A 27,086-nucleotide genomic window follows, 5' to 3' on the forward strand; every position below is an offset into this window, starting at 1 on the left:
CAGCCAAGAAAACTATCATTACAGTGAACAGACAACCTACAGAATGAGAGAAAATATTTGCATGCTATACATTCAATAGAGAGCTGATAACTAGAATCTATATATTACTTAGAAAAATCAGCAAGAAAAAATCAAACAACTCCATTAAAAAGTGGGCAAAGGACATGAACAGAAACTTTTCAAAAGAAGATAGACTTGTGGCCAACAAACACACAAAAAAATGCTCAATATTTCTAATCATCAAACCAAAACCACAATGAGATATCACTTAATGCCAGTGAGAACAGCTTTATCAAAAAGTCCCAAAACAACAAACGTTGGTGTGGATGCAGAGAGAGAGGAACATTCATACCATGCTTGTGAGACTGCAAACTATGGAAAGGAACATGGAGATACCTCAAAGAACTAAAAGTAGAACTACCATTTGATCCAGCAATCCCACTACTGGGTATCTACCCATAGGAAAAACAGATATTCTATTAAAAAGACATCTGCACTCAAATGTTTATAGCAGCACCATTCATAATTGTAAAGCTGTGGAAACAACCCAAGTGTCCATCAATACATGAGTGGATTAATAAAATGTGGTATAGTTCACCAAAAAATGGTGAACTACCTATTGTATCATCCTGGATGGAGTTGGAGCCCATTCTTCTAAGTAAAGTACCACAAGAATGGAAAAACAAACACCACATGTACTCACCATTAAATTGGCACTTATCTATTGATATTTTGAATTACATGAGCCAATCTAAGCCAATCTTTTCAGCCCAAAGAATAGTCGAGGTTATTGTTCTAAGCAACCTCATTTATATGTTATAAAACTTTACCAAGATTTCAACTTATAACATGATGACATAGAAATATTTTATTTATTATATGCTTCCCTTCATACCCAGCAGATTATAAGAGAAACAATTTTTGAAACTATGTAAATGTTTAAAATAAAATGTAAAAGGATAAAAATTGTAAAAGGATAAAAGGATAAAAAATGAAATTTTACATAAACAGGATGCAAATACAAATAAGTGGTCCTAAATATATATCAAATTGAAAACATAACCATAAGAAAATAGAATTAATTCAAGTAAATTTGGACTCAGTTCTCTGATGTGTGGTATTTTCTAAAGACTAAATGAATTACAAAGAAATCCTTAATTTACTTAGTACGCTTGCTACTAAGAGTAGTATTGGTTTAATAATTCTGAAAATACTTTGTTAACATGCTAGGACAAAACAAATGAGTAATTATATTGATATTGTTGGGAACCAGAATTCTCAATATGGGAGAAGGACACTACAAAAATGAAATGAAGAAGATGAGGAAGAATCCTTTAGTGTTGGACTTGGAGATATCAAAATGAACTTGTGATTTAAATGCACGTGTGTGTGTGTGTGTGTGTGTGTGTGTGTGTGTGTGTTTTAGCTCTATATACTAAAAGGAACTAGTTGACTTCCTAATAGCAAGAAGCATTCCTAGCTCACAGATCTTGGTTTCTAAATACCATTCCCTACTAAAAGGAACCAGGAATCTTTGGGAAAATAGCTGATTCCAGGTCTGGGGTACAGAAAGTCTAAGATAAGTCTAGAACATTTTGCTGTGCAGAAAGCAAGAAATTTCTGAAATTATAATAGGCCAACAAACACACAAAAAATGGCCAACAAACACACCAAAAGAACATAGGATCTTGTTCAAAATGCCTTCTTCCCACTAGCAAAATTTATGACTTTGAACATTAGAAAGAACAATTATGGTAACTGGTTTTAAAAGATTTATTTAAAAAGTGATCTGATCCATAGCATTACTCAAAAAATTAAAAGGGACAAAGAGGCAGCTCTTCTTCACAAAATAATATTAGCTAATAAATGTAGCAGGAATAACTCAATTAGAAAATCATCATGGTACGCCTACACTGCTGGTGGGACTGCAAACTAGTTCAACCTTCGTGGAAAGCAATATGGAGATACCTTAAAGCGATACAAGTAGATCTACCATTGATCCAGCAATCCCACTACTGGGCATCTACCCAAAAAAATCAAATGACACTCTATAATAAAGACACCTGCATTCGAATGTTTTTAGCAGCACAATTCACAATCACAAAGTTGTGGGAACAACCCAAGTGCCCATCAATACATGAGTAGATTAATAAAAGTGGTATATGTATACCATAGAGTACTATTCAGCTTTAAGAAACAATGGTGATATAGCACCTCTTGTATTTTCATGGATAGAGTTGGAGACCATTCTACTAAGTGAAGTATCCTAAGAATGGAAAAACAAGCACCACATGCACTCACCAGCAAATTGGTATTAACTGATCAACACCTCAGTGGACATACAGGAATAACATTTATCAGGTGTCGGGCAGGTGGGAGGGGGAGGAGGGAATGGTGTTAATAATGCGTGAGATGTGCACCATCTAGGGGATGGTCACGCTTGAAGCTCTGACTCAGTGAGGGAAGGGAGGCATGGGCAATATACATAACCTTAACATTTGTACCCCCATAATATGCTGAAATAAAAAAATAAAAAAGAAAAAGAAAATTAAAAAAAGAAAGTCATCATGTACAACCATTGTAATAATTGATCCAGGAAGAATCACCAGTGCAGGCCAAAACTACTGGGCGAAAATCTGTTGGGGAACAGGATATTCATTCCAACAACAGCAACCAACAACACCAGTTATTTTTTCACTGCAAAAGGGGTGAAGGACCTTTACAAGGAGAGATCTGGCAGATATCAGCTTAGCAAAATAATAGCATTTTGCTTCATCAATGATAGAACAAATCGACAGTATGTACCGTCTAATGTGATACAATGGTATCTACAGAATCACCGACATAATCATGAAAAAACTACCAGGAAAATTAAGATTATGGAACATGTCTTCAAAAGTATCAATGTCATGAAAAAAAAAGTTGGAGGAATTATTCTAGATTAAAGAAGAACATGGCAACCAAATGCAATAAATGATCCTTGGTTAGATCCTTGGTCATTTAAAATAGAATCTATTTTCCCCAAAAAGGATATTTGGGAACAATTATAGCAATTTTTAAATGGACTGTATAATATCATATGTTCTCACTCATATGTGGGACCTAAAACAATTGATCTCATGGAGGTAGAGAGTACACTGGTGGTTACCAGAGGCTGGGAAGGGCATGGTGGGGTGGGAAAAGGGAGGCTGATTAATCAGTACAAACATATAGTTAGATAGAAGAAATAAGTTTTATTGTTTGACAGCACAGTAGGGTGACTATAGTTAATAATAATTTATTGTATATTTTAAAATAGCTACAAGAGAAGATTTGAAATTTTCCCAACACAAAGAAATGATAAATGTTTGAGGTGATGGATATCCTAATTATCCTGGCTTAATTATTATACATTATAATATGTGTTCAAATATCCCATGTATCCCATAAATATATACAACTATTATATATCAATAAAAAATATAAAACTATAAAACATTTAGAAGAAAACATAGGAGAAAATCTTCATGATCTGGGCTTAGGCAAGGAGTTCTTAGGAATGACACCAAAAGCACAATATGGAAAAGTGAATAAATGATAAATTGGATGCTTAAAATATTGGCTATATAATCAGCAATATTATTGTATCAAGGTTACATTTCTTGAGAGTGATAATGGTTATATTAGAGAACATCCCTGTTATAAGGCAATAAATGCTAAAAGTTTTTAGGGATGAAATATCATCATGCCTGCAACTTCTCAGTATATATGCATGTGTCTGTATATGCATGTATTATACACTATTATATGTGTATATACTTTGTAGATTCCTTTGCATTTTCAAGGTGGCAAATCATATCGTCTGGAAGAAACAGTTTTGTTTCTTCTTCTCCAATCCTGGTAACCATCACTGTAGTCTCTACCTCCATGAGATCAACATTTTTTGCTCCCACATACAGGTCAGAAAATGCAGTATTATACAGCCAATTTTCAAACTGCCAGGAGTAACTTGGCTTTGTCAAAATTTAACCTCAAATAGACATAATAATGTTAAATCTTATTTTGAAACTCAGGTGTGTTATTTGTATGCACACTAGTGTTATTATTGGCATCTTTTTAAAAATGTTTTGACCTCTTTACCTCATAATGAGGCAATCACAACCTATAACTTAGATCCAATTCATTTGTCCTGTGACGCTGCTGTCAGAGACACCTTTCTCAATTTTTCAATAGCTTCCAGTATTACGTATAAACCCCTTAGCCCTTCAGTCACTGTGATCTACCTCTCTGGGCTCACCCACTATCATTTCTCCACATGTACTCTTTGTTCCAGCCATAAGATAATTCCAGGAGTTCCTAAGCTGCACCGTAGTTGCCTCCTTCCACCTTGCTAAATGCTATTTTCTCTATCTGAAATGACTGCCTCTTTTTCTCCCTTCTTCATAAAAATAATTCTTACTAGCTTTCTGGTCAACTGTCATCTCTCCCAGGAAGTCATCCCTGACTTTCTTGTCTGATACAGATATTTCTTAGTGCCCATGACACTCCAAGCCTACCTCTATTACAACACTTATTAACCTCAACTGTTACAGCTGGCTTACTTATCTAGAAGCTCAAAAGTAGAAGCTGTCTTATTTGTACCAAGCCTAATATAGTGCCTGGATCTTGGTAGGCACTCAATAAATGTGTGCTGAATTGCCTTAACAAAATATCATTAATTTGCTATAACTCAAACAATTAATTAAACTTCTTTTAGAAGTTTGCTAACTGATTTGATATGCAAGATGTAAAGCAATAATAAAAGTTATCTATACTGATATTAATCAGGGAAGTAAAAAAAATAAAATAATGAAATTTATCTGAAAAACAGTCTATAAGAAATCAATTTACAAATTATTAATAAATTGACTCTATACTAGAACTTGGCTTAAAATTGATTCAGAACAGACATCTGCTTTGATGACCACTACCTTGCAATTTGCCAAGAAGCGTAACAGCTATTCGGTGCTGAGCCTGAATTAGTTCAAGATGCCAGTCCATCATTAGACTACTTGCTGTGAGTTGTTTGTAAGTGCCTCCATCTTCATCATTGGTGCGCTTTGTTCCAATAGAATTGAAGTAAAAGTAAAAAGAAATACAGTTATCAAAACACACTAAAAATAGCTGCATCCTATTATCGCTCAAGTTATCATCATTTTATTGGTAACCATTAAATTCTGCTCACTTAGCCCTTTTTAATTGGTTACATGCTAATAGATAATTCATCAGTGTCCTCTTCTTTGACAAATTCAAAGACTCCTCATTTTCCTTGATTCCTTATGGGAAGAGAGAAATATATTTCTGGCCTACAAGGGAAAAGCCATCACAAATCATACTTTACTTCCCTACCTTCAAGGCCAGCCCTATTCCTAGTTAAGTAAAATTTCAATCTAATGCAAGACTTTCCCCATTCTTACCTTGACAAAGCAGTGGTCAATTACTGATAATCCATTTGGCAAAGTAGTTAACATGCAATTTAAATTCATTCTACCAATTGTTTTGTCAAGAAGTTCATAAGCAAGAAACAATTGTTCCTCAGATTTTTTCTAAAATAGTTTTATAAACAAAAAAGAAAAAGAAAATTTAAGGGGAACAACATTTCCAAACCCTTTTTAACAATAATTCAAATCCAAATAACAGAAATTTAAATAGTCTCTCCAACATCAATAATGTTGTTTTCTCACTAAATGTATTTCTCTTTGACTACATGTGGAATACTATCAATAAGGGTGAAAATAATAAATCAGTTTCACCATTTTTACAAATATAAATTAAACTTTTCAAACATTTATATAACTTTCAAATGTTCTGTAAAAATTCTGACTATACCAAATGTACAGATAGAGTTCATAACATTTGCCATTTTTACAAACTTAATTTGAAAAGTTAATCTTTTTTAAAAAATGTTTAGAATCTCAGAGCTGGAAATTTAAACTTAGAGCCCATCAAACCCAGTGGTTTACATCATGATTTTCAAAATCTAAACATTTTTTAATGTAATTATTCTCACAGAGAGACAAATATAGAAAATAATATAAAGAGCAACAAGCTTTGTTCAAACTTTCAAATTTCCATATTTTTTCCAGAATTTTTTTTAGGAAGCAAAGCATACACACACATACATATACTTGAAATCCCCTATATAACTCTCCACAGTGCCATTCCTATTCTCTGTCCCGAGAGGTAGCAACTGTCCTTGAATTTGGCTTTACCAATCTTTTGCATGTTTTTAAACTTTAACTACATGTGTATGTGTTCTTAACCATATGCAATTTTTTTTTGAGACAAGGTCTCTGTCACCCAGGCTGAAGTGCAGTGGTGTTATTATAGCTCACTGCAACCTCAAATTCCTGGGCTCAAGTGATCCTCCCACCTCAGCCTCCCAAAATGCTAAGATTATAGGCATGAACCACTGCACCTGGCCAACCATGTGCAATATTGCTTTGCATATGTTTTAAATCTCTCTTGTAAAATTCTGCAGACTGCTTCTTTCACTCAACCATATGTTGTTGAAACTTAGTGCTGGTGTATGTAACTCAATGAGTCAATGAAGGTTTGGTTATGAGCACAGAACTACTCTACATATACCAAGCAGAAAGGGATTTAATACACAGAATTAGAGGTGTCCATCACTATTGGAAAGCATGGGAAAACAAAGATCAAGCTGCAAGTGACAGTTTTTCTTCAAACTATTCTCAAGAGTTTGCTCAGAAGCCTCTGTGAATCTAAGAATCTAGGAGGCAGCTGACAACAACCTCAAGCACCTACTACACTGAAGCAGGTGAACTACAAGAGCTTGCTCAGCATGGCTGATAAATATACATCTTCCATCTGCCACTGCAGAGTAAGAACTCTTTCTTCTCTTACACATTATAGATTTATGCAAATTACCCTCAGTGGAAGACTAACCTAAAACTATATGGAAATATGGAAAAGAGATGCTGGAACTACATTTAAATGGTTGACTTCAATAGGTGACTACTGAAGGGGATCTCAATTATGCCACGCTGATTCTAGTGCACACCTGCTCTAGTTCACTGGTCCTCACAGCTACGATAAATGGTGTTACTCTGAGGAATATGTCACAATTTATTTGTCCATTCTTCTGCTGATGGATATTTAATTACTATTACTAAATATGCTGCAACATATTGTACTTGTCTGTGAATAAACACAACGTTGATACTTCCTTTACAGTCATTATATCTTATTTCTGCTTCCTTTTTTTATTCATCTGTCTAAGGCCTCCAGGTTCTTCTAAGTCAAGGGGTCTTAGACACATGAACAGATGAACAAAAGAATGATAGATATTTTTATGTAGTCATATCCATATAAAGGGACTGCTTTTAATCTTTTACCATAGGTATAACATTCATTGAAGGTCTTCAGATGATACTCTTTATTGGAAGTTCTATCCCATTCCTAACTACTAAAAGTTATTTTTTAAAAGAGTGATTGTTTTCAAAAGGATGATGGTTGTTGAATTTTGTCAAATGCTTTTGTGGCATCTTTTTGTCTATGTTTTTTTTCTTTTCATCTGCTAATATGATATATTGCATTATAGATTTCTAATGTTAAGGCATCCCTGCATTCCTGGAATATACACTACATTATATAATATATATGCTGTATAATATACACTATATATATATATATATATATATATATATATATATATATATATATATATATCTCAATAGCATAAAACCCTCCATTCAAGAATCAATGTTCAGGGAGGATCCCAAACAACCCAAGTAGCATAAATTCAAATAACAAAACTACTTGAGGGAAGGCCCAAGGTTATAAATCATTAGGGGAGTGTTTCTCCCATCCACTCCCCTTCTTAGTACCCAAGTGGAGATAGCTCCCTATGTAAATAGGCAGATATTTTTCTAATCCACTTTTGTAGTCTTTTGTAGGTTCTAACTTTGTGTGGAAGTCTCAGTTCCAACCCCCATCTTTTCAGCTCATCAAGTTTGTCATTTTTCCAGAAACAGAAGTCTCTATGAAGACCTTTTTATCATCCAAAAATTTCAAAGACCCCTCACACATTTACATTCTATAATCATCATCATCATCATCATCATCATCATCATCATCACTACTACCACCATCATCATCTTTATAATCTTCATTATCACAGCTAACATTTAATTAAACATGTTCCAGGTACTGGGCTAAATGCTTTTAATTGCCAGAGTCCTATAAAGTAGATACATACTAGTTATCATAATTTAATGATCTATTTGTTGAAGAAATAAATGCTATATAATCAGTAAAACTTTAAAATAAGTTTTCTTTCATGTAATCACAATAGCACCTCATATATTTTTTAAACAGCATGTATACATACAAGATATATAATTTATCCTACCTACAGACTCTGCTAGGTGAACATATGAATTTTGGACTCTCCTTAAAATAATCTCTTACTCTTTTTTCCCACTTCCTTCCCCTCTAAGGCAATCTAAAAACCTTAAGTTAAGATTCAGTACTCTACATAAAACATAAGAGAAAACAACTGAATGGCTACCATGTGCCAGGTACTGGTTTCCACAATATTACAAATACTTCATTAAACTGTAAATTTCATCTGATGTAATATTGTGTTTCTTAAGCTAGCAGACAAGAAAATGGTAAATTATTATGGGCTTCATTATAATACTCTCTATAAAAGGTAGAAAATGTCCCTGTAGTTTTCAATCTATGCAGAAACCATAAATTCTCAAATTTTAAATATTCAAAATTATTTCTACAATGAACAATTATACATTTACAAATTTGATGTTATTGGAAAGCAAAAATTCAAGTTTTAAGTGTATTTTTGAAAACATGTTGTAATACCTTTAATATTGGAAGAATTTCCGGGATCCCTTTTTCAAGCAATGAATCAGTCCCTTTTCTTAAAGATATGTCTGAAAAAGAAAGAATTGAAAGGAGGAGAAAGGGAAGAAGGAGAAGGAAGAGGAGGAAGAGAAAAAAGAAACAGAAGGAAAAGGAAGAGGAGAGAGCAATAAAGAGGAAGAAACCAAGGGAAAAAAAGGAAGGACCATAAGAAAGAAAGGAGGAAAGAAAAAAATGGAAATATAGCAGTGAGTCATAATCATAAAAAACATTATGCCAAGTTTGTTATCTTTTTAATTACCCATGATCTTAGAAATGATTCAACATTTTAGAATTTGACTAAATACCAAATTGTTTCTTCCATTTAATTAGAGTTTTTCTTTATATAAGGCAATTTAAAAACATATTTCAATATAACAATAATCTTATTGATCAACAAGGTAATATCATGGTGAAGAGATTGTTCTTCCTATATATTCTGTAAATTCCATTTAAAAGCATTCAAAAACTAACAGCATAGAAGCTTTATGAATTTGAACCAATATCAGAGACTAGTTTGAATTAGAGGAATATAAATTATAAATATTTATATGGCAATGCTAGTTTCCTATTTTAAAATCTGTTTAATAATCCAAACTAATGTATTACCTAACAGTCAATAAATATCTTGAGATAGATTGTTGTAACTATTAATAATATAGAAGAATGACTTTTACTTTATGTTTTATGTGCCAATAAGGTGATGGGAATGACATTCTTAGTTATAAGAATTCCTATATCTAAATAGGAACAACACCTCATTACATAAATATAGAAGTTTTCAAGTTTATAAATGGAGTAAGCTCCAAAATTGATTGGTTCTTTAGAAATAAAACATTTTAATAAAGAATCAATACCTCAAATTATATTTATTCCATTTATAATCAAATAGTATAAAACAGTAGTTTCCCAATAGTAACTAGTAAATAAAACAATAAAATTGAATAAGAAATAAACATTTTATTTTTTTTTAATTCCTTTATTCTTTTTTTCCATTTTCAGTTGGCCAATCAACTTTTTTTTTTTTTTTTCTTTTTTTGAGACAAGGTCTCACTTTGTTGCCCAGGCTAGAGTGAGTGCCGTGGCGTCAGCCTAGCTCACAGCAACCTCAATCTCCTGGGCTCAAGCGATCCTCCTGCCTCAGCCTCCCAAGTAGCTGGGACTACAGGCATGCACCACCATGCCCGGCTAATTTTTTGTATATATATTTTTAGTTGGTCAATTAATTTCTTTCTATTTTTAGTAGAGATGGGGTCTCGCTCAGGCTGGTTTCGAACTCCCAACCTTGAGCAATCCGCCCACCTCGGCCTCCCAGAGTGCTAGGATTACAGGCTTGAGCCACTGCGCCCGGCCTAACTTTTTTTTTTTTTTTTTTTTTTTTTAATTTTTAGTAGAGACGGGGTCTCGCTCTTGCTCGGGCTGGTCTTGAACTTCTGAGCTCCAACGATCCACCCGCCTCGGCCTCCCAGAGAGCTAGGATTACAGGCGTGAGCCACCACGCCCGGCCGGAAATAAACATTTTAATAAACTAATCATTGGGCCTTTTGCTTCCAGTGATGGATAATCTGGAAAAGTTCTCCTGGCTGCAGAAAAGCTGGAAAATACATTCTTTACATTTACAAGCTAAGAAGATAGTGAAAAAATAAATACAGTGCCAGGATCTTGGGAAGGGGATATGTGCGGAATAAACACAAACTGTTTTTCTTCTGCTCCCTCACCACAACAATCAACACAGATTTCTGTGACCAAACGTGTAGCAGGGAGGTTCCATTTTCTGCATGCAAGCAATCAATTCTGCAGAACTGGATACCTGCTCAATTCCAACACTATCTACCTGGAGAGATAGTATCAGATCTCACAAGTTGAAGACTCAGTTCCCAAGACTGCCTCCCATTTCCAATGCCAACTGCAGCCCCAGATTGTTTTACCTGTGCTTCTGACCACTGGCTATAAATTGAGGTTCCCCTGACCCCCTCCTTGGGTTGAATTTATTTGTTAGAGCAGCTCACAGAACTCAGAAACACATTTTATCATAAAGCATATTACAAAGGATACAGATAAAGAGATACATAGGGCAAGGTATGGAGGAAGGGGTACAGAGCTTCCATGTCCTCCCTGGGCATGCTACCCTCCAGGAACCTCCCCTTGTTGATGTATCTGGAAGTTCTCTGTACCCTGTCCTCTTGGGGCTTTCATGGAGACTTCACCAGATAGACATATGCAAAAAAATGTATGATCTAATACTAATTAATAGACTGAGTAGAGAAATCCGTTGCTGTAGTTTGAATATTTTTCCCCTCCAAAACTTATGTTGAAATTTAATCCCCAACATGGCAATACTGAGAGATGGGGCCTTTAAGAGGTGATTGGCTCATAAAGGTCTGTCCTCATGAATGTACTAATCCATTAATCGTGGTAGATTTATGAATTAATGGGTTATAATCGGAGTGGGACTGGTGGCTCAGTCCCCTTGCCACATGATGCCCTGCACAGCCTCAGGACTCTGCAGAAAGTCCCCACCAGCAAGAAGGCCCTCATAAGATTCAGCCCCTCAACATTAAACTTCTCAGCTTCCACAACTATAAGAACTAAACTCCTTTTCTAAATAAACTAACCAGTTTCAGGTATACTGTTATAAACAACAGAAAACAGACTAAGACACTCAGCAAGGCCTGTCTGTCTTTTTGGCCTCTCTGTGTGTGCAGCATTCTTCCTTCCAGATACAGGGCAGGACCCTTTCTGAAATGGGGTTGGTCTCAAGACCTACAATCAGACAAGGTAGATCAGAGAATTTCTCTATGGCCAGCTCCAAAACAGAAAGGAAGGGGAAGATTACAGTATATTTTTAGTTTCTATGGCCAGCGATGGAGAGAAAAAGGAACAGGTGAAATGAAACAAAGAAGAAATTCAAAGAAAGAAGATTCTGTTTTCTAAGGTCTGCTTCTTCTGAGGCTTAAAGCACCCCAACATCATAACAAAACTGTCTTTCACCTTTATTATTCTGAAGCTGTTCTGAAGCTTTTTCAGAAACCAAGGACAAAAGGCCAAATACTTTAACAAAGGATATGCTTGTTGTTTTAGTCACCTAGGAAATGGCAAGGACTATGGGAGTTATAAGGCAAGAACTGTGTATTTATATACAAACAACATGGAATTTGAACTGCGTGGTTCTACTTATATGAACATTTTCTTCCCCCTATGTCACCCTTGAGACAGCAAGACCAATCTCCCTCTTCTTCCTCCTCCTCCTCAGCCTTCTCAATATGAAGACAATGAGGATATAGACCTTTATGATGATCCACTGCCACTTAATAAATAATAAGTATATTATATTTTCTCTTCTTTATGATTTTCTTAATAATATTTTATTTTCTCTAGCATACTTTATCATAAGAATACAGTACATAATACATATGACATACAAAATATGTGTTAGTCAACTGTTTCTGTTATCAGTAAGGCTTCTGGTCAATAGTAGGTTGTTAGTAAAGTTTTTAGGGAGTCAAAAGTTACTTGTGGATTTAGTGTCAGTACTCCTAACCCCCACATTGTTCAAAGATCAAGTGTGTGTGTGTGTGTGTGTGTGTGTGTGTGTGTGTGTACATGCTTGAAATAAATAGCTTGAAAAGGAAGTTAGAAAGAAAGGAACTTTTACAGATTAGGGGGTTTAAGAGACATGTTATGAAAATACAATACATGAGCCTTGTTTGAATTCTGATTGGAACAAACCAACTTTAAAAGACATTTTTTAATATAACTGTGGACATGGGAATTATTACTCATTTTATAAGGTATTATAATAATGGCATTGTGGTTTTCCATTAAAAAAAATCCTTACCTGTTAGATAGATAAATACACACACACACACACACAGGTGGGTGGCTGGGGATATGTACTGGTAAAATGACATGATGTTCACTTAAAAACACTCCAGGGCAGGGGTGAGGGAAATGTATATTACAAGAAGAGATGAAATAGGATGAGTAAGATGTCAATAATTATTAGTGCTGGATTATGTATACAAGGTGACTTATTTCATCTCTATATATTTGAAATTCTGCCTAATAAAATTTTAAAAGGAAAAAAGTATTTTAAGACAGGATATTTTTAAAATATGACTTCAGGCCACTAGATGTGTTAGATGGCCAGAGACCTCTAACCTATGGTGCTCAAACTTTGATGTATCAAATTCTCTGGGGAAGCTAAAAAAGACTAAAAAGGTCCAGGCTTGCTAAAGTAGGACAGAGGCTGGGCCTTGCTTTTTTAACAAGTTCCCAGGTCATACTAATACTGACCAAAGTTTCAGAACCATGGCTCTGAAACTCTATCTGCAAAGCCACACTCAACAACCAAGGACAGGTAGAGCCAGATTAGTGAATCTCTGGGAAAACAATTACTTTATTACAAGCCCTCACTTTTCAGATATACTCTATAAGTGGGGTGAAACACCCAAGTAAATATCCACCATGGACACCATGGACATCCACCATGGACACTCTACATATGGGTTACCCAGTGAAACAGATAGGTCAGGGCTTCAATCACAGGAAGAACAACAAACAAGGAGGTCAGAGCATAAGGCCATCCTTTGAGAGAAGACATCTTGTGGAATGAGAAGAGAAAGATAGAGACTAGAGAGGGGCCGGGACAGGAAGAGAGGGGGAACGTGTGGGGAAAGAGGGCAAAAAGAGGAAGAGGATAAGAAAAAAGGGAAAAGAAGAGGAGAAACAGAACAAATAAAGACGAACTTTCAGAGGAGGATATTAGAAGAGAGAAGAGGATGAAAAAGCAGATAAAAGGTAGAAGGACATTGATCCATTCAACAAATATTTATTTGAGCTGCTACTCTGTGTTGGGCAATAAGGTGGGTGAAAAGGATATAAGGGTGACCACATAAGCTCTCTTCCTTCAAGCATTCACTCTTTTTTTTTTTTTTTTTTTTTTTTTTTTTTTGAGACAGAGTCTTGCTTTGTTGCCTAGGCTAGAGTGAGTGCCGTGGCGTCAGGCTAGCTCACAGCAACCTCAAACTCCTGGGCTCAAGCGATCCTTCTGTCTCAGCCTCCCAAGTAGCTGGGACTACAGGCATGTGCCACAATGCCCGGCTAATTTTTTCTATATATATTAGTTGGCCAATTAGTTTCTTTCTATTTATAGTAGAGACGGGGTCTCACTCTTGCTCAGGCTGGTTTCGAACTCCCGACCTCGAGCAATCCGCCCGCCTCGGCCTCCCAGAGAGCTAGGATTACAGGCGTGAGCCACCGCGCCCAGCAGCATTCACTCTTGTGGAAAGTGGAAGAGGAGGAAAAACAAAAGAAGAGAAAAAAAAGGAAATAAAGAGAAATGAGAGAGGGGAGAAAGAGAGGAATAGGTGGTAATTAGGAATGAAGATGGGGAATATATGAGTGAGGAGAAGGCAAAAGGAATCTTGTCTGCCACTGAGTCACAGAGCATATAACCTTCTTTTCTTAACATTCACTTGATGAAACCTATATTATCTATCTCTGATTATAAGACATCAATGAAGCATAATCCTGAAATGCCTAGTTTCCATTAACAAAGTTATCCTGTATTCTAAATTATACTTATATATTTATATTGGTATATATGTATATTAATAATCTCATACTTTTTCATCTAACATTTTACCTATAGATTTTTTAAATTTTCTTCCTGGGCTTCCCAAACACTCCAATATTTCACTTAATCGTAATGTGACCTCTGCCACCACCGCAATGTCAATGTCTTCCATTTTACAGCAGTGAATTACTTCATTTATCTGCCACAGAAGATAAAACCACTAAAAAGAGAAAATACATAACAAAATCAATTAAAAGCATATTACATTGTAGAAAGAGTCACATTTTTCAAAACTTTGTACTTCCTTGAAATCATCATCTTCTAATCATACAGAAATGTTATACAGGTACCCGCTCCTTATTAATGCTTTAATTGCAAATAATATAAAACTCAGCAGTCCTTAAAAAGATGATATAAATAATCTGTTTATATAAATTCATGAAGTAAATTCACTTACGTTTATAGTCTGCATATTCATAGTCATAATGACAAATTTATCATGTTACTTTTATGCATCAGTAAATATTATCTGTATCCTCAAAGTTCTCACTCTCTCTTCAAAGTAGCTTTTATTATCACTATCAACATCCTCCAAATTAGAGAGGGGAAAGCAGGTTTTCAGACTCCACATTAGGTACCTTAGAAATTATCTTTTATGTGTATATCCCCAAAGCTTAGAAGATAAAACCAACCATAACACTTTGAAACTTAAGATGATAAACAATATTTATGCACATTTTCACTTAACCGAGTACATGATAAAAATCACACCTATGCATCCCAGTGTAGCTAATCTTAGGAGGCTTCAGAATCACCAGAGATGAAATATTTGTTTTTACTAAAATATTTGCTCCTAAGTTTCCATGTTATAACATTCAAATGCTCAACTTTCTCCTGCTCATGAAATAGCTCTTTTAAATAGTCTAAATATACTATTGCAGGGGGAAAAATGGAACTACTTATCTATTGGTATTCTCTCTTATTATTTCTCTTACTGAATTTATCCAAGCTCATGTGACTTTAGACATATTATATTTATTTTTTTCACTTGAATTTTTGTGTGCCTCAACTGAAGTATTTTTTTATTTTATTTTAGTATATTATGGGGGTACAAGTGTTAAGGTTACCTATATTGCCCATGGCCCCCATCCCCCCTCGAGTCAGAGCTTCAAGCATGTCCATCCCCCAAACGTTGCACATCTTACTCGTTGTGTTTGTATATACCCATCCCCACCTCCCCCTTCCCACCTGCCTAACACCCGATAAATGTTATTCCTATATGTCCACTGAGGTGTTGATCAGTTAATACCAATTTGCTGGTGAGTACATGTGGTGCTTGTTTTTCTATTCTTGGGATACTTCACTTAGTAGAATGGGTTCCAGCTCTATCCAGGATAATAAAGAGGTGCTATATCACCATTGTTTCTTAAAGCTGAATAGTACTCCATGGTATACATATACATTTTATTAATCCACTCATGTATTGATGGGCACTTTGGTTGTTTCCACAGCTTTGCAATTGTAAATTGTGCTGCTATAAACATTCAAGTGCAGGTGTCTTTTTTATAAAGTGACTTTTGATCTTTTGGGTAGATGCCCAGTAGTGGGATTGCTGGATCAATGGTAGATCTACTTGTATCACTTTAAGGTATCTCCATATTGCTTTCCACAGAGGTTGAACTAGTTTGCAGTCCCACCAGCAGTGTAGGAGTGTTCCTACCTCTCTGCATCCACACCAGCATTTATTGTTTGGGGACTTAGTGATAAAGGCCATTCTCACTGGAGTTAAGTGATACCTCATTGTGGTTTTGATTTGCATTTCTCTGATGATTAGAGATGTTGAGCATTTTTTCATATGCTTGTTGGCCATTATTCTGTCTTCTTTTCAAAAGTTTCTGTTCATGTCCTTTGCCCATTTTTTGATGGGGTTGTTTGATTTTTTCTGGATGATTTTCCTGAGTTCTAAATAGATTCTAGTTATCAGCCCTTTATTGGATGTGTAGCTTGCAAATTTTCTCCCATTCTGTGGGTTTTCTGTTTGCTCTCTTGCCAGTTTCTTTGGCTGTGCAGAAGCTTTTTAATTTTATCAGGTCTCATTTGTTTTTTTTTGTTGCTGCTGTGATTGCCTTTGGGGTCTTCTTCATAAATTCTTTGCCTAGGCCGATGTCTAGAAGAGTATTTCCAACATTTTCCTCTAGTATTCTAATAGTTTCACACCTAAGGTTCAAGTCTGTTACCCAGCATGAGTTGATTTCTGTGAGAGGTGAAAGGTGTAGGTCTTGTTTCAGTCTTCTACATGTGGCTATCCAGTTTTCCCAGCACCATTTATTGAATAAGGATTCTTTTCCCCAGTGTATGTTTTTGCCTGCTTTGTCGAAGATTAGTTGGTTATATGAACATGGTTTTATATCTGGGTTCTCGGTTCTGTTCCACTGGTCAATGTCCCTCTTCTTGTGCCAGTCCCAAGCTGTTTTAATGACTATAGCTTTGTAGTATAGTTTGAAGTCTGGTAGATTGATACCTCCTATTTTGTTTTTATTGCCTAGGATTGATTTTGATATACAGGGTCTTCTCTGGTTCCATACGAAGCGTAAAATTATTTTTTCTATATCTGTGAAAAATGATGATGGTATTTTGATAGGGATTGCATTGACTCTGTAGGTCACTTTGGGTAGTATAGACATTTTAACAATGTTGATTCTGCCAACCCATGAGCATGGTATATTCTTCCATCTGTTTACGTCCTCTGCTATTTCCTTCTTCAGTGTTTCATAGTTCTCCCTGTAGAGGTCTTTTACCTCCTTAGCTAAATATATTCCAAGGTACTTTATTTTCTTTGTTGCTATTTTGAAGGGCATTGAGACTTTGATTTGGTTCTCTCTTGTACTGTTGTTGGCATATATGAATGCCTCTGATTTCTGTGTATTGATTTTGTATCCTGAGACTTTACCAAATTCATTTATCAATTCAAGGAGTCTCTTGGTTAAATCTTTGGGGTTTTCTAGGTATAATATCATGTCATCAGCAAAGAGTAAGAGTTTGATCTCTTCTGGTCCCATTTGGACACCCTTAATTCCGCTCTCTTGTCTGACTGCTGTAACAAGGACTTCCAGCACTATGTTGAATAGAAGTGGAGATAGTGGGCAACCTTGTCTTGTTCCAGTTCTAAGTAGGAATGTTTTCAATTTTTCCCCATTCAGTATGATATTAGCTGTGGGTTTGTCATATATGGCTTGTATCATTTTTAGGTAAGCCTCAACTATGCCTATTTTGTTAAGCATTCTTATCATAAAAAAATGTTGAATTTTGTTGAATGCTTTTTCTGCGTCTGTTGAGAGGATCATATGGTCTTTGTTTTTGCTTCTGTTTATATGATGAATTACATTTATAGATTTGCGTATGTTGAACCATCCCTAGGATGAAGCCCACTTGGTTGTGATGGATTATTTTCTTGACAAGCATCTGGATTCGATTGGCTAGGATTTTGTTGAGAATTGCAACTATATTCATAAGGGATATTGGTCTATAGTTTTCTTTTTTTGTTGCATCCTTTCCTGGTTTTGGTATCAAGGTTATGTTTGCTTCATAAAATGTGTTGGGGAGAATTCCATCCTTCTTGATGTTGTGGAATAATTTCTGCAGGATAAGCACCAGTTCTTCCTTGTAGGTGTGGTAAAATTCAGGTGTAAGTCCAGGACTTTTCTTTTTAGGAAAGGTTTTTATTGCTGTTTCAACTTCAGTACTTGATATTGGTCTGTTCAGGAATTCTATTTCTTCCTGTTTGAGCCTGTGTGTTCAGAAATTCTATTTCTTCCTGCTTGAGGCTGTGTGTTTCTAAGAAATTGTCCATTTCCTCCACATTTTCCAGTTTGTGTGCATAGAGGTTTTTATAGTATTCATGAATTATATCTTGTATATCTCTGTGGCATCAGTTGTAATTTATCCTTTATTGTTCCTGATGGAGCGAATTAGAGATTTTTCTTTTCTGCTTTTCGTTAGCCTAGCCAAAGGTGTGTCAATTTTGTTTAGTTTTTCAAAGAACCAACTTTTTTTTTGTTAATCTTCTGTATGGATTCCCTGTTGTCAATTTCATTTAGATCTGATTTGATCTTAATGATTTCACTTCTTCTGCTGGGTTTGGGGTTGGTCTGTTCTACTTTTTCTAGCTCTTTGAGATGATTCATTAGGTTGTTTATTTGTCATCTTTTAGACTTTTGGATATAGGCATTTATGGAAATAAACTTTCCTCTCAGGACTGCTTTAGCTGTGTCCCACAGGTTTTGATAACTTGTGTCTCCTTTGTCATTTCGCACCCAATCTCATCTGATCTCGGAAGCTAAGCAGGGTCGCGCCTGGTTAGTACTTGGATGGGAGTCATACTATATTTATTCCTTCCCTTAAAAGCCTGAAACACCTCTCCATTCCCCAAACCAAAATTAGGACAGGGATGTAGGAAACACACATTAAAAGAAAGGCTCATTTGACTACAAAGAGTATCTTCTTAACACATACATAAATAAATGATGGTTGTCGTGTACGTGAATAAACTGGAAAAATTTGGATTTGAAACATTTATGGCAACTTGAATTAGCAATTACAAAAAAAAAAACATGTGAAAGGAAACAAAAAAGGAATACTTTGTTAGTACTGATTTTCTGGATGAATTTTGCAAAGTCATTTCTAGACATACTGATCCGCTGAATTCCTGACTTGCACTTCTGCCATAGGAACATGATTATGTCCACGACAATTTCTTTGTCAGGCTGGACATCCTGAAAACAAAAGTGAAAAGTAAATAAGAATAATCAGATATGTGTATATAACATTTACTGTATGCCAGGCGACACTCTAAGAGCTGTATATATACTAACTCATTTAATCCTTATAATGGACCCTAAGAGGTAAGTACTACTACAATCATCCCCATTTTACAGATGAGCAGACTAAAGAACAAGTGATTTTTCCCAAGATGAAATGACTAGAAAGTAGCAGATTAGAGGGATTCAAACCCAAGTAGTCTAGCTCCAGAGTCCTCAACTCTTAGGAATGCTCTATGCTCTTCGGCCTCTAAAAATAGAAGTCCCAAGCACATTTTAGGCATGTATATAACACAGTTACTTCCACTCAACTTTGAAATTTATATATACTTTTCTCTTTCTAAAATTCTTGCATCAAAATAATAAAGAATTAGGGCAGGAGGGAGACAGACTAGTAACTAGAGAGGGAACAGGGAGCTGGGAAAGGGTAGAGACAAGGAGAGAAACTAAACAGAACTTCACATTGGGTGTCAATATCGATGAATGACCAAAATGAGTATGTGTTCTCTCACATCAAAGTTACTTGGCTCTTTTCAAAGGAAAACAAAAGTTACTCATTATAACTGAACTAGAAATATAATAAGTTTATGATTAAATATGCCAAACTTTAAGCTCTTTTGTGGCAGCTCTATGACTTAATTTGCATATATAACACCTTAGGACAATGGCTGGGAACATCATAGAGGTTAGTACTTGATTGAATTGAACTAAGACATATATGACTTTTAAAAAAAAACAGATAAATAAATGAAGGCTCCTTACCCTTTTAAGCCTTGATTATTATTTTTTGGTTTAACTCTCCCACTAGAATAATTCCATTTGCTGCTAATCACTTTTCTCTTGAAAATTAAATACCTGTCACAGGTTATAACATATTCCAATAAACCCAGAAGCAATGAAAAATGTTAGAATGGTGGAACCTCTCAAGTCTTTTATTGTGTTTCACTTACCTGAGCAAAAGCTAACATCATGCTCTATAACTGTGGTTCACAAACTTTCTTTGTAACAATAAAACCAAATTCTCAAATGAAATTCCATCAGAATCCCAAGATCATATAAAAAACTAATAAAAACAGGTTAAGGTGCTACTACTTAAAGTTGGGCTTCCAAAGAACCTCCGGGAATCCCTGGGAATTGTGTTTGATAACTATTGCTGTACTAGTTTTACCTAAACATTCATAACCACATCTAGGCCATTTCTAAATACTGGCCATTATGTGTTAAGCGAATTCCAATAATAACCAGGCTTTGTTCTCATGGACTGAAAAGCAATAATTTTTTTTTCTTTTTGAGACAGGTCTCACTCTGTCACCCAAGCTGGCATGCAATGGTGCAGTTATAGCTCACCAAACCCTCAAACGCCTAGGCTCAAGTGATCTTCCTGCCTCCAGAGTAGCTAGGACTACAGGCACCTACCACCATGCCGGGCTAACTTTTTACTTTTTGTAGAGATGGGGTCTTGCTATATTGCCCAACCTGATCTTAAACTCCTGGCCTCAAGTGATCCTCTTCCCTCAGGCTCCCAAAGTGCTAGGATTACAGGCATGAGCCACTGTACCTATCCAAAAAGCAGTATCTCACTAAACATATTAACCCTTCATTTAAACCACTGCCTCATTTTTTTCATTATTAGAAATATAGCTAGACTGGGAATTTCCCAAAAATGAACAGACACCCAAAATAACAATAATAAAAGAAAGAAACTTTAAATTATAATCAAAATCTAACTGAATCCTATATTCTAATAATTAAATAATATAGAATTATAGCAAGGAGCAATTCCTGTGATATTTTAAATCTAGCCTTAAATTAAGCATAATAACCTCCTAATAACCTCCTTCTACACTATTAAAAATTATACAGAATAGCATCTCACCTTAAAATAGGTGCAGACACAGAAATGCAAGGTCGCTGCCAAATGGAAAATATCATCTGAAAATCCAAAAGTCTTCAAAGCAGCATCTAAATTCATAAAGTAGAGGAAAATGAAACAAAAAAGTCAATTACAAAATTTCAAACAGAAACTCTACAAAAATGACACAAATGATATGTGGGCAAATATCATGTCAATAAGATAAACTAAATGCTTTTATATGAAAATTAAGGTAAGTGGCCCTAAGCCAACTAAAATAGACTATTATTATCATTAATGCACAATATATATGCCAACTATGTCCAAAAAGACATTGAAGAGGTTTATAATATTAAAATACACATAAAATACAATGGTTGAAAGAAAAATAAACAAAGTATCTATTCAGAAATCACTAGAAAAATAAGTTATATCATTACTTGGCACAAATTAGTTACTGCAACAGAGAGGCCATGCAATGTCTTAAAAACATAGCAGAACATAAAAAGCATGGAATTAAATACTTCTCAATGGTCTAGGTAGTAGAGGCTGCAGACTTTCAATTACATACACAGTAACTTTCAAGACTTGAAAAGTCCCAGAATGGAAAACATGGCATACTGGAAAGACAGAAAACACGGCAACTCTTCCCTTCCTAAAGTGACCTTGTAACAGTGCCCTTTGATTCCCTGCCCTGCTGCCCTCTCATTCATACCAATAAGCTAGCAGCTAAATAGAGCCTCATTCCTCTACTCAAAACTGTCCCTCAGAATAAAATCCAGCATCCCTACAAAGCCTAGTAACCACATTATCTGGGGTCCAGCTATTTCTTGAGCTTGTCACCTACCACACTCCAAAACTTCACCACTATCACCAGTGCACTGCAGCCCATGTCATTCTTTCAATAACCAAACACACTCTTGCATCAGGGCTTTGGCATCTCCTGCTCCCTCAGACTTGAATGTTCTTCCTCTTACCTCACCTATAAAGAGCATGTTTTTTATCAGATAACACTATCTTAATTTTTCTAAAAAGCAAATAAATACTCACGAGGAAAAATATTTTTTTTAAAATAAATGTGAGCTGGCTGTCCTTCTTTATAGTTTTCCAAAGGAAAGACCGAACCCTTGTTTTTCTTTACATTGATTAGTGGTCCAACTGCGAACAGAAGAGTTAAATCCTTCTCTGCTTTCTTTGACTCTGGATCATCCTGACCCTTAGAGAAGTACATCGTACAAGTTAATTAAATATCATTTCAACAAAACAGAAACAACTGAATGGTTTTGCACATATTACCTGAAGAAAACAAATAAGACGCCCTGCTGAAGATTCAAATAAACTCCATTCCTCATAAGTAAAAGCTAATTTTATAAATTTCACAGCAATATCCAGAGAAATAATATTTTTCCTTTCTACCATAAGTTCCAGAAGAGATGTTTTTGGAAAAGCAAGTATTCCATCTGCACCAGTACTTGAACCTAGAAAATGAAAGAGAGAGTTTGAATATCATTTATGCAAAGAAATGTATATTTACTAAATATTAGCTATCAGACACTGCCAAACACTAGGGGAAAATGAAAAAAAAAAAAAACAGGCACAATCTCTACCTTCATAGAATTTACACTAGCAGGGGAAAGAAGAAACCTGAGTGGGCAAATACAGGGTGCTGTAGGGACAAACAGGCAGAACATCCAACACAGGTATGGGGCAGGAGGGCAGTCAGGGAAGGCTACCCAAAAGAGTAGCAGGAAATCTCAAACATAGAGAATTAGTGAGAGTTCAGCCAAATAGGCAGCTGGGTATAGATTGGAAACTAAGGAAAGCAATCTAAAACAGGGCTATACCTTTTAGAGTTATCATTATATATCCATATAATAGGTTCAGCCATGGGCAAGGTATAGCTGCCTAGGATAGTATAATAAGGAACACCAACATTTAAAAGAAGGGCAGACAGAAAAGACTGGAAAGTAAAGTGTTTAGAGAGAAAGAACTAGTCAACAATAACAAATACCACAAAAGTAAAGGAAGAAAAGGACTAGCTGGGCACAGTGCTGCAGGCCTATAGTCCCAGCTTGAGAGGCTGAGGCAGGAGGATCACTTGAGCTCAGGAGTTCAAGTCCCACCTAGGCAACATAGCAAGACTTCATCTCTAAGACAAAAAAGAAGGAAGAAAAAGACTGAAAAAAGTGATCCTTGGATTAAGCAATAAGGCTGTCTATGACATTCTCAGTAGAGTGCTCAGGACAGAAGGCTGCCTGCTGAATACATAGGAAGAATTGGAAACAGTGAAAATAGGCAATTCCTTCAATAAATCTGTCTATACCAAGAAGACATAGGATAAAGGGACTACTTGGAGGAATTAGTCTTAATGAGATAAAGAGGAGGTAGAGGAGTAATCCATTTTAATGAGACACAGTGGAAAAGGACGGATGCAGATGAGGGTAAGTTTTGGGGTTTGGGTGAAGAAAGTCAAGGAAATTCTCATCTGGGAACTTGTTATTTTTCTTGTGAAGAGATGAGCCCAAACTGTGGCTCCACAGGTTCCCTGCCTTCTGATGGGCACACATGCATACACACACACACACTCACTAAACTCACCTAGAGAGAGGTACACAAGCAAATGTCTAGGCTTTTGCCCCATCTCCCAAGTAGACATTGTAACCAAGTCAGGCATTCCACAGCAACAGAATGAAAACTCATGAGGAAAGAATATCAAAAGCTCAAGCACCTCCAAAGAAAAACCACAAATGAAGCAACACAGAAAATAGGAAAATTGGACAGAGTGAACAAGAACTGTGTGCGCAAGTGTTCTCTCACAGAAGTAAGAGTGGATATTAGAAACATGAGGCAAGAACAAGTGCTGTGGAAAAGAAGCAAGAGGATACAAATTATAAAGTATATCACTGAGCTAGGTGTGGTGACACACTCCTGTAATGTCAGCACTTTGAGAGATCAAGGCAGGAGGATCACTTGAGGCCAGGAGTTCAAGACCAGCCTGGGCAACATAACAATACCCTGTCTCTACAAAAAAATTTTTTAAATTAGCCAGTCATGGTAGCACACACACCTGTAGTCCCAGCTACTTGGGAGGCTGAGGCAGGAGGATCATTTGATCAACTCAATAAATCCACAAAAGGTTTTGATAAAACTCAACAGTTATTCAGGATAAAGAACAAAAAAACAAATAAAAAACTCTTAGCAAACCAAGATTAAAAGAAATTTCCTTAATCTGAAAAAGGGTATCTGTAAAGATCCTTCCGTAAATATCTTAAGTAAATGGAAAAATGTTAAAAGCTTTTCATTGGAGATCAAAAATGAGACAAGGATGTCTGCTATCATCACCAATTATTTCCATGTGTCATTAGAGATCCTAGCCAGTACAATAAGTCAAGAAATTCAAGAAAAAATAAATTAAAAGATTAAGAATTGAAAATAAAATAGACTTGTCATTATGCACAAATGATAGTATGCACAAAAAAATCCCCAAAAAAATCTACTAATAATTATTTGAAATATCAATTAACTTTAGCAAAGTTGCTGAATTCAAGATCAATATAAATTGTATCAGTTTCTTACATATGGACTGTCATCATAAAATTTTTTGTTATTTATGTCTATCATAAAATATTACCTTAACATCTTACTTACTTATTAAAAGTTCTTTTCCTGCCATAAACAGTTCTGAGACAACATCGCGAAGCTCCACTTCTTCTGTAAGAAGAGATCCAGTTTGCAGTACTCGCCTATTTGAATCGGAAAGAGCTTCCACGATAGCCAGAAACCGGGCTGCAGTGCTATCAAACATCTCGTCCAACAGCCGTTCTGTGACAGTCCGTGGCCATGACGACTGGAATAAAAAAGTACGCAGTCGATGTTTTAAAGATATCGATTGGTATAGGGCAAAGCAAAGTAAGGCATGCTTAATTAATGCAATTAATAAAACTAATAGTAAAACTATTAGTAAATAGTAAAACTAATAGTAAAACTATTAGTGAATAGTAAAATAGTAAATAGTAAAACTATTAGTAAATAGTAAAACTAATAGTAAAACTAATTAATGCAATTAATAAAAATAATAGAGTTCTTGGTCTAATAATGAGATAGTTTTCATTTTTTGAGATGTCACTTCCAGACTCCATTAAAGTTGTCATTCCATTGCATCAAAGACTTTGCTATTTCTTTATATAAGGTGGTATCAAAAGACTGTTTGTTATGGTCTTTTTATTAAGCCAGCATCAATCTCCACATGCTTTATAGTACTTAATTACAGCCTAAAGGAACTGATACTCAAACTTTGGTTGCCTAAGAATCACTCAAGGCCGCTTTTTCCATTCAAGACCAAATCTCCAAAGAGTCCACGCATCTGGGTAAGACATTCTGAATAAGTACTGCAGGAAATTCTAGTGCTTGAAGGTCTTCAAACTCAAATTTGAAACAATATTTCATAGTACAAATAACTAGGCTTGTGGTTGTGAACTCTAAGGAAGAGCTGATCATCTGTACACTAATAAGCTAGTGATGGTTACAACCCAGTGTGATTTCCAAATCACTCTGCTTTGTCCTAGCCCAGAGTGACTGCATCTTCTGCAAATGGCTTGCCTCCATACTTTATTCTTCTCTCTGATAAATAACCTGTTCTCTGAATTTAGATTGCCAGTAAATAAGAACTGTATTCTAGTTGGCTTTTCTAGCATCTGATACCCACCATATTCCCCACAATTCTCCTGCTTTTCTTTTTCTTCTTAGGACAAAGTCAGAAAGACAAAAACAAAGCAGAGATAAAGCTGCTTTAGACTCTTTTTCCCCAAATACCACCTTCCCTACTCATTAGCTTCTGTGCCTTTTCAATCTATAGGTCAACTGATATGTTTAAAAACCTCTATAAAACTTGAACTTCATTCAGTGCCTTCTCTTTCCTTACAGATGTAAGAGTTTCTTCTAAAATTTTTATTGTAGATTAAAACAGAGCTTTAAAAATATATATTTAAACAGCAAAATGAACTTTCTTCTAATAATTAGAAGTATTCCAAACAGAATAGTAAAACCCAGATGTAAAAAAGAGTGAAATCGCTTATTAAAATATCATAGAAAACCTAGAAAAAAGAATATTTATTAGAGCTGTGGACGAATACTAAGTAAAAGATTTTTAAGTATTTATAAGATATTTAGAATATCTATAAAAAAGAAAGCTAAAGCAATAAAAAAGTGGTTTGTCAAGTATGACAAGCAACATATTAGTGTCTTATAAAAACAATGAGCTCATTCAAATATATTTTAAAAGTTAAAATATCTAGTAAATAAATGGTTAAAGACTATGAAAGATAATATAAAGTAAATATAAAGAGTAAATATAAAGAGTAAACACAAATACTAATATAAGGAAAAGTTGGATCAAAGAAATAAAGTTAAAATGACAAGCCATTTTATGAAAACTGAATTTGCAAAAAATATTTAAACAAATAATATCAAAATAATAATAACTTGTGATAAAATTGGTACATGCAGGTTGTCACCTTGAAAATAGGAGTATACATTTTAGAAATCAATTTAGCAATATATATTAACAGAAATAAAAGTGTTTGTATCCTTTGATTCAGAAATCCTACACCTTGAATTTTATCCACAGGAAATAAAGAAAGAAAAGCATATTATTCCTGAAGATGTGGATGACATCAATATCTGTAATAGCAAAAAATTTGGAAACCAAATTAACAGTAATAAAAATATTAGACAAATTATGGTACAGCATGGTATACGTATTACATAGGATATATAATACCATTGTTTAAAATGTCAGGATGGATAAGAATCTAGATTACACAACCCATACAGTTCGTTCCACCTTTAAATACTATGGTCTCCATGATATCTACTCTGTGAGATGTATTGTTCTATGTTAATTCCTCAGCATTATTCACCTACCCTAATCAAGCTCTAT

At 35.2% G+C, this 27,086-nt stretch overlaps 1 protein-coding gene across 3 annotated transcripts in view; it reads right to left on the reverse strand.

Annotated features, from left to right (window-relative positions):
* CFAP54 (cilia and flagella associated protein 54) overlaps nt 1-27,086 on the reverse strand; it is a 303,509-nt gene that overhangs the window by 244,949 nt on the left and 31,474 nt on the right. For 2 of the 3 annotated variants that reach the window (XM_076007090.1, XM_012775331.3), the window contains exons 9-17: nt 24,797-24,995; nt 22,445-22,626; nt 22,199-22,364; nt 21,173-21,258; nt 19,117-19,251; nt 14,549-14,699; nt 8,863-8,933; nt 5,436-5,564; nt 4,950-5,076 (exon numbers count right to left, since the gene is read on the reverse strand). In XM_076007090.1, coding sequence (XP_075863205.1) covers nt 4,950-5,076; nt 5,436-5,564; nt 8,863-8,933; nt 14,549-14,699; nt 19,117-19,251; nt 21,173-21,258; nt 22,199-22,364; nt 22,445-22,626; nt 24,797-24,995 — 1,246 coding nt within the window. The remainder of the gene's footprint in view (nt 1-4,949; nt 5,077-5,435; nt 5,565-8,862; nt 8,934-14,548; nt 14,700-19,116; nt 19,252-21,172; nt 21,259-22,198; nt 22,365-22,444; nt 22,627-24,796; nt 24,996-27,086) is intronic. The other variant, XM_020287907.2, reaches the window with a different exon arrangement.

The sequence above is a fragment of the Microcebus murinus genome, chromosome 10 (assembly GCF_040939455.1).
Source record: "Microcebus murinus isolate Inina chromosome 10, M.murinus_Inina_mat1.0, whole genome shotgun sequence".
NCBI lineage: Eukaryota > Metazoa > Chordata > Mammalia > Primates > Cheirogaleidae > Microcebus > Microcebus murinus.